The 8,794-nt window shown below is 40.8% G+C and overlaps 1 protein-coding gene across 1 annotated transcript in view; it reads right to left on the bottom strand.

Moving 5' to 3' along the window:
* Window positions 1-7,599, bottom strand: part of myo15b (myosin XVB) — a 37,254-nt gene extending 29,655 nt beyond the window's left edge. Inside the window, exons 1-9 of the mRNA XM_049014258.1 lie at window positions 7,501-7,599; window positions 4,114-6,703; window positions 3,285-3,349; window positions 2,684-2,747; window positions 1,811-1,920; window positions 1,275-1,349; window positions 995-1,088; window positions 394-497; window positions 74-137 (exon numbers count right to left, since the gene is read on the bottom strand). Coding sequence (XP_048870215.1) covers window positions 74-137; window positions 394-497; window positions 995-1,088; window positions 1,275-1,349; window positions 1,811-1,920; window positions 2,684-2,747; window positions 3,285-3,349; window positions 4,114-6,657 — 3,120 coding nt within the window. The 5' untranslated portion in view covers window positions 6,658-6,703; window positions 7,501-7,599. The remainder of the gene's footprint in view (window positions 1-73; window positions 138-393; window positions 498-994; window positions 1,089-1,274; window positions 1,350-1,810; window positions 1,921-2,683; window positions 2,748-3,284; window positions 3,350-4,113; window positions 6,704-7,500) is intronic.
* Window positions 7,600-8,794: the final 1,195 nt, after the last annotated feature.

The following is an 8,794-nucleotide window of genomic DNA, read 5'->3' on the forward strand; positions in this document are numbered from 1 at the left end:
AGCTAAATGCTAATCATATTTGGATGCACGGACCGTTAAATTCTATAAGGATTCTGGAAAAGAGGGGTCTCACCTGAAACACAACTCGTGATTTCTCAAGGAGGTAGTGTGAAAGAGAGGTCCCCACCACGACACCACTACAGATCAACAGAAAAAAAAACGAGAGAGGTGGTGTCCAGTGTTCAGTTGCACAAACCCAGTTCACCGAGGATTATGGCATGACAGAGATTATCCGGCATTTTCTGGAGGATTTGCTATAGAGTCAATGAGTTGTACATTATTTTATAGTCTCTGTAACAAATCTATGTTTAGTATTACGGTTAAGACCGCTTCACTGCAATGACTCTATAGTTGTAGTATGAATTAGCATAATGATTAAAAATGAAGACTCACTGCCGAATGTGGATGTGTAGGTACTTGCCAAAACGACTTGAATTGTTGTTAAGGATGGTCTTGGCGTTGCCAAAGCTCTCCAGAATGGGCAAGACATCCAAGGGCTGACAGGTACATGGGTGCAAAATTGTGACAAAACTGAATTTAGATTGGGGGCGGCATGGTGGTGCAGTGGTTAGCACTGTTGCCTCACACCTCTGGGACCCGGGTTTGAGTCTCCGCCTGGGTTACATGTGTGTGGAGTTTGTATGTTCTCCCCATGTCGTCGTGGGGTTTCCTCCGGGTACTCCGGTTTCCCCCCACAGTCCAAAAACATGCTGAGGCTAATTGGAGTTGCTAAATTGCCCGTAGGTGTGCATGTGTGTGTGAATGGTGTGTGAGTGTGCCCTGCGATGGGCTGGCCCCCCCATCCTGGGTTGTTCCCTGCTTCGTGCCCATTGATTCCGGGATAGGCTCTGGACCCCCTGCGACCCAGTAGGATAAGCAGTTTGGAAAATGGATGGATGGATGAATTTAGATTATGTGAGCTTCTGTATTTGCCTTGTACTGAAATGAACCCTCTAACTGACAAAAAAACAGGGACACACATTGGCTGACTGACCTGCCTCACACTGTCAGCCCTCCCCTGGTACATGCAGCTCAGGTACTGTACGATACGCTTGGTGGCTTCTGTCTTCCCAGAACCGCTCTGCCCACTGTGAAGTGGAAAGAGTAGGTCTGCTCTCCCGTTCCGTCACACAGAATATGAAACACGGCATTTGCATTTCTACACGTGTTGCAGATCTACGGGTGTTGCAGTTCTATGTTAGACAGAGGAGAAATAAAATATTATTAACAGATGAAAAGGTAATGGAAGGCATAAGGAATGCGTGTGAACTGACCTAATGACGATACACTGCTCTTGGGGAGAATTCTGGGAGTGGCAGAAGGCTTCCTCTGCGACAGCATAAACATGACTGCAGGAAGAGTACACACACTCTATGAAGAGCAGCTCCTAGTTACAGACAGACTATATTTCCAAAACAAACATATGGCGTCAGTGATGTTTAACACAGGCAAATCAGTACTGCTAATTTGTGCTGCTTTAACGTTCCCAGTTTTACTATGGATTATGGTAAACCATGCTATGTGAAATGTCTATTAATTAAATCTTGAAATGAATTTTAAATTTACTGACTATCAATTGGTATTGGCAACAACAATATTATTGCTATTTTAGATCCCTCCATCTTCTAAATGCTTATCAAGCACTGGCTTGTGTCTTATTACATAAAATGGCAATAGTACACAGTACATTTAAAGGATATTATATCGTATAAACACATAAAATTAACTTTCTACATTGTATGTCAGGAATTTTTTGTAAGATTATTCCTGGCAGCTTCCATAGTGATGGTTTGCAAAGACGGTCACTCACGGTGAGTTCTGCTGCAACAGCTTGCCTTGATACTGCACGCCCACCTCCTCTGAATAGATACCGAGGGGCTTAAAGGGGTTGACTGACAGCAGCATGTTTCCGATGTATGTCTAACAGCACAGTCATTAAGTGAGCCAACGAAACAAATTAGTATAAAGCTATGCTCAGCTATAAAATTATGTCATTTTGGAATTGCATAAATAAACACACTTATAAAGGTTATTTCAAAGAGTTTGAAGGAATATTGAAAATATCCATCCATCTTCTAAACCTTATCATGGTTAGGGTACAGGGGGATACCTGAAACCTATCCTAGGCAGAATGTTCATGGAAGTTTTACAGTACTTACACAAAAATATATGGCAGAACAAAAACATGATTCGTTCAGCGAGATAACCAATTAGATTGTAGAGAGGTGGGTCCAGGGAACAAGAGAAGGCAGGACCATCCAATTAGATGTCTTGACCCCTCCTCCTCTAGTTGCTTGGACCCACCTCTTGTACGATGTGATTGGTTATATCTTTTAACTAATCATTTTTTTGTTCTGCCCTCAGAACATTTTTGTGTAAGCAAAACTCCCACGAACAGGTAGAATAGAGTACAAGGCATTCAGCATGGGATGCCAGATCTTTGCAGGGCACGGACATGCACACACTCACAATTCAGAGACATCGGTTAGTCTAACTGCATGTTTTTTGGACTGTGGCAGCAAACTGCCGTGACATGGGGAGAACATGCAAATGCCACAACCTTAGGTTTCAAACCACCAGCAGTACTAACCACTGAGAAACACCTAATGGAACATGTTTCTAGACATCATTCTTTGCAGCATCAAGCAAATGAACCCATGTGTAGATTCAGGGCAACACATACATAAATCAAGTCTCGATGAAATCTTTTTTTCAGATTGAGCAGCACAGAACTCTCACACACTTCTCTGGAAAAAAAAACAAAGCAGTCTTCACAGTTATTGTAAACTGACAACATTTAATGGTTCTGGCAGATACAAGCGAATTTTACGACTAGGTAAATTGTTAATTTTACAGTTGCTCTCATAATGTGCAGTTCTGATATATGCAAAAGTGGACATTTCTGGTCCAGAAAGTCAATAGCTTAACTCTTTATATTCAGCTGGTTGGTTGAAACAAAATCTTCGTCTGGATTTCTACCTTCTGGATGTGAAATGTCCACCTCTGGATATACTGTAACCATATCTACATGTGCACATGCTTTCCCTCCACTGTCGTTGCGATATATAATTACTGAAATGCAATATCTTAACAGTTTATATTCTGAGGTTGGATATACGCTGAATGTTCATGTATTACTATTTTTTAAATAATCACAACATTCTGATTAACATTTTGGTAAATCTGTTTAAATATTTTTGGTCTTACAAAGCTGAACAGTAATATTTACTGTCAATTTAATTGTACTGGGAGGCATCACAGGAACCCATCACACTGCAACTCACTCAAGCCGTGACAAATCATCCACTTCATCCACTTCCAAGATTTGCTTGGTGTCTTTCATATATACCTGTGACATTGAGCAAAAGAAAAAATCACAATGCAAGATGCTAGAGCTAATCAAAAGCATCTTGCATTCCATCTCCGGCCCCTACTCCATGCACGCACATATTAACAGGGCCCTATTATACTTTTCCGGTTTTCCTTTTCATTGTGCTATATAGCATTATGGGCATGTAAACAGTCTGCAAAGTCTTAAGACTCAAAGTACATGCCTACGGGAGTATCTCTTACCACAGAAACCACCCTTCTTTAGTCTGCCTGAAACAGCTTATCGGAATTCTAGCCCTTACTTCCGTGACATGGTGACATCACCTTGTAACATAATCCTTATTGGCTGTCTATCTGCAATGATCTGTCTACATACTGCAAGATGGGCAGGACATGTAGGGCAAGCTGACCAATTGGGCAAGCTGACGATTCAGAGTACACTGGGCTCATCAGGGGTGGGGCTTATAGCTTTAATACAGCATTTCAGACAGAGTTATAGGCAGAGTGTAAGGAGATGTGCAGTATGAGAAAAGTAATGTGCTTTTGGAATATTGAAGTACATAAATCTATAATAGTAATAAAATTATGAATAGTGAAAATGAGCGTGAAATGAGCGTGAAATATACTTTAAACAAGTATAGTGAGAAAACACCAATATAGTAAACACACGGATATAAACTTTTTTTAACTAAATCAAAAATTATTCTGTGAAAGTTTCCCAAAAGCATGTAGTGCTATAATGATTTTCCCATTAATCTCATGCAGAACCCTGATTTAATTTACCTGTGTGTTGGTGAGTCGGCTTTCCAGCATATTTTGAACAACATCCTCTGCCTCCCATGGTCCTTTACCATTTTTGATTGGAATAGTATGACACTGTTCTGTCTCCTGGTATATGGACCATTTGCTGAGCTTCTCAACAGTTTGGTGTGGAAGCAGGGTTTCTGCTTTCAGCCAGTCCTGAGGATCGCTCCGGAATGGGTGATCCTGAGCCCAATGCACCTCCACTGAAGTGGAGAAAGTATCCTCACCCATCAACTCCGCCACTTCTCGGTCAGCTTCCTCCTCGTAGAAGGACGGCGTTATAACTGTCCTTTCTTCTTGTGCCTCCATTGTTTTATCAACTGATTCATTTTTGTTTTTATTTTTACCTAAACCCTCTCTCAACTTTAATTCTGATCCAGCTAAATTCTTAGGTAATTTTAGTTCAGATACCTCTGGCTTTAAGTGTAGTTTTCCTCTAGCTGACTGTGTCGTGCTGTGTCCTTTCCCAACAATTAGTGATTGTGCAGTGTCCAATTTCTCTAATCCTTTCTCCTCTACATTCTTATCTATTGTTCTACTCTTAGGCCGATCTTCCTTGTGAGAGATCATTTTGACAGATTTCAGGAGGGTTAGATCAGGCTGTACTGGGAGAACAAGGCGAGCTCCTGGCTTTGGAGGAACACGCTTGGGTTCTTTGACAGTGCTTGCAGTGCTTGCACTGGTGGAGGAAGGCGAACCTCCTTTGCCCTTGCCAATCTTGTGCATCCTTGGGAAGACAATAGCATATTTAGGGTCTATGGAATTTCCTTTTTCTTCTGGTTCGCTATGACTATCATTAGCTTGGGGTGATGAGCTAAGCTCATCAGAAGAGGCATCTTGTGTTTCTTCCTTCACGACTCTTTGCTTCTCTCGAAAAGTTGTCATCTCCTCCTCAAAGTCTTTTGCTCCTTTAATTGGCAACTGAGCCTTCTTTCTGGCTAGTGTAGCAGTACTGGAAATACCCTTAATCACCTTCCGGTGGAAGACGTTCTGCTTAGAACTTTTGCTACTTCTCTGGTGCTTTGCTGCTTGTGCAGAGAGCCATCTGGTGATGCCAATAGCTCTGGAAACTGTAGTCAACTTAGTCCGTAAGCTGGTACTTTTCGGAATCTTTTTCTGTATCCATCCAGAGACACGTCGCAGTGTATTGATGCTCTTCCGTTGAGCTACTAAGGATTTGGTGACTTTAGAAGATGTTGCTTCTACAGGTTCATCTACCAATGCAAGCTCATCTAACATTCTTTGATTCTTCCTGGTTTGATACCTCATAGAAGCCATCTTTACCTTTGCAAGCGCTAATCCAAGATTTCTTGACTGACCATTACTTTGCCGTTCTTCCATAATATCTTCATTTTGTTTTTCATTGTCAGGTTCAGCTCTTGGACTTAGACTGTTCTTATCCTCTTTCTTTTTCACTTTCATGTTCAGCATTAAGTAAGATTTACCAGCCATGAGAGTTTGTGGAGAGGATGTAGATGGAGATGCTTCTGTATCTTCATTCAGGCTTTGTTTCTTATCGTTTGTTTTTGCTGTCTTAGCTATCTGAAGTATCTGAGGCTTCCCTTTTGTTATCGCATTTTTGTTAAAAACTAACCCTTTCATTGGGAATGGTTTGGTTGCCACGGCTTCTTTTTTTGGTTTCTCTTCTGCAAGAAGTCCTTTTTTCATGAGCATTTTAGACTTAATCCTTGCTCCCTGGCCCAGTAACTGGGTAGACAACTGCAGTGGTCCAGTTTCCTTTATTGAAGTTACACTGCTACTAGGTCCTTGGTGGTCCTCTAGGGTGTCACTACGATCTGCCTCTGAGTTAGTTTCATTCTCACTAGTTACAGGTTCTTCTTCTGGCTCTCCTTTGCTTGTGAAAACATTTGATGGTTCAAGTTCTCCCTCCTTCTCATCCTCATTTTCTGTGTCACATGCCTCTTCTTCATGGCTACGTTCATCTTCAGATCCAGTGGATTCCTCTTTACCGTCTGCATCACTTTTCCCCTCCTTGCTGCTCCCGGCTTCTTCACTCTCCTCCTCTGTGCTCTCCTCCTCACTCCCCGATTCCTCCTTATCCGACTCCACAACCTTGCTACCTTTCTTGCTCGGAGTCTTCGTATCAACTTTGGTCAACTTAGCTGCTTTTACTTGAGTGTCCCTTGAAATAGCATTGGATTTAGCAACTTTCTTCCTGGCCTCTTTAGCCACAGGTTTTTTACTGGTCTCTTTTGAGGACACACGTCTTTGGTGTGTCTTTGTATGAACTTTCTGCTCCTTTTCCGTCCTTGTGTCTGCACTCTCCTTCGTTTTCTCTTTCCCTCCCTTGCCCATTGTGAAGAATCTGGGTTTGCCAGATTTGACATTCTTTTCAGTGTTTTTGATTTCACTCTTGCTCCCACATTTCACATCTGCAGCCTTTCTAGCCTCTTGCGGACTGTTTGCCTCCTTGCATTTTTCCCCCTTTGCATGTTTCTTCTGCTTTTTCCCTCCATCCATCTTCTGTCCTTCAGTATTCTTGCATGACTTGCCAGGAGCCATAGCTGCAGGATGCTCGCACACCAGTTATATGGACTTTCCTTTCCCTCTGTTAGAGAGCAGGGCAATAATGGTTCTCTGTTAGCCTGAAAAGTAGATTTTTTTTTCCATTTTAGAAATACTCAAACTTAAACTCAAATTAAATATTTACTAAAGACTTATCTTGGTGATAAATGAATAAAAGGCATTGGGTGCTAAACATTTTACATGGACTTTGCTAACTCAAAATAATGTTTAAAAACTACAATAAGGAAATTTCTACATAAACATAAACGAAAAGTTAAAACCTAGATATAGACATTTATAAAGTTACATGCTAAAAAGGTGAAAAACTTGTGACTATAATTACTACTTGACAATTATGTATACTTTAACATCCTTTCCAGTTTCAGTCGTGGTTTTTTTTTTTTTACAATTCTATGAATAAGTGCCAGTGAATAGTAATGAATTATTTATCAGTCATTTATTAAGAATTACTTATATATATATACTTGGATTTCTTTACATAACTTCCTCAAAATAGATATTTCACGCTCACCTAAAAATGAAAAACATTATACAATACAAAATAAATACAAAATAAAGTTAATAAGTAAATGTGCCCACCCACAGACACAGACTTTATTGCATATATATGTAGGCCAATGTTAAAGCTGCTTTAGACAGTGAATAAATAGCAGGACTGGGTTGTATCATGGTTTAGGTCTGAGACCATGGCCTCACACCGACACTGATAATACATATATTAATATTGATGAAATTCCACACAGAAAAATCTGTTATTTCTGCGATGAAGAAATATGGTTTCCAGCATTCATTCATGCATCCCAAAGTAAATCCACTTACCTGGCTTCTCAGTGCAGCTGGCAGGTTGATGGGCTTTCGAGAGGGTGCTGCTCTATCTATTCCAAATGGTGACCATCAAACAACCCTTTTGGTCCCCAACACAGATACACATGGGACAGGGGGCATGAGAATGCAAAGAATCACGCACCCGAACACCCCAGTGCTGGCTTGTGAATTATTCAGTCCGGCTCAATGGGCCATAATTTCTGTAGCCATTCCTATTAACAGCTGGTGAACAGGGCCAGGGAAGGTGAGAAGCCACACTGAAAGATTGACAATAGGTGATGACATACGATAGAGTGGAGTAGGTAGGGAGAGGGATAGAGCCAGAGAGAGCGAGAGAGAGAGAGAGAGAGAGAGAGAGAGAGTACTAAATGGTTGGAGGGAGTAGGTAAGACACAATGAGATGATAATGAAGAATATTCTTAATAACTTTCTTTTTTGCCCAGATTGTCACAAAATATGGTCTTGAAGATATCCCAAAAATCCCTGGACAGACCACTGTCAGTTACCACTTATGGTGCCTATTAGGGTAATTACTGTACAGCTGTAGTTTTATTTTGGAATTTATTGGTGAAAAGTCTTTGCCAACAATCTAGAAATGTAATATTGAAAACATCTTAAGATGCATGTCAAAATCTGTAAAAAGACTTGAAGCCAAGATCATTAAGATTGCTGATATTATTTTTCATATACTTCAGAAATAATCAGCATGAGGTTTAACAAAGAGAAACGACGTGTTATTATATGGAAAAATTGATGATCAATTAGAATACAGAACTACGGTGGCTCAGTGACTAACGCTCTTGCCTCACATGTGCAGGTTTGGCTGTTTGACTCTCACAGCAGCCTCACATGTGGGCAATTTACATGTTATCCCTGGGCTGCATTTTTCATCCTGCAGTCCAGACATATAGTTATAGTCCATAATTAGGTGTGACTAAATCGCCTGCTGTGAGTGATGGACCAGCATCTTTACTAGGGTGTACCTAAGCCTGCTGTGCTCCGCTGCCTCAGAAAGGCTCTTGGTCCCTTCATCCTTGACGAAGAGAAGCATTAGGAATATAGACATATAATTTGAAAGGAGGATCGATATTTTGTTAAAGGCTAATCCAGCCCCCATAAAAAGTTGAATTAATTTAGGTAAAAATACAAAACAAATACAAAAAGTTGTCAATAGGACCAAGCCTCCAGAGAGTCTTTAAATAAGGTACTTAAATATCTTCATAAAAACCAGCACAAAATGAGCAGAACAGGAGACCCTGTGTTACTTAAGATAGAAGGGTTTGCTAAG

The sequence above is a fragment of the Brienomyrus brachyistius genome, chromosome 5 (genome assembly GCF_023856365.1).
Source record: "Brienomyrus brachyistius isolate T26 chromosome 5, BBRACH_0.4, whole genome shotgun sequence".
NCBI lineage: Eukaryota > Metazoa > Chordata > Actinopteri > Osteoglossiformes > Mormyridae > Brienomyrus > Brienomyrus brachyistius.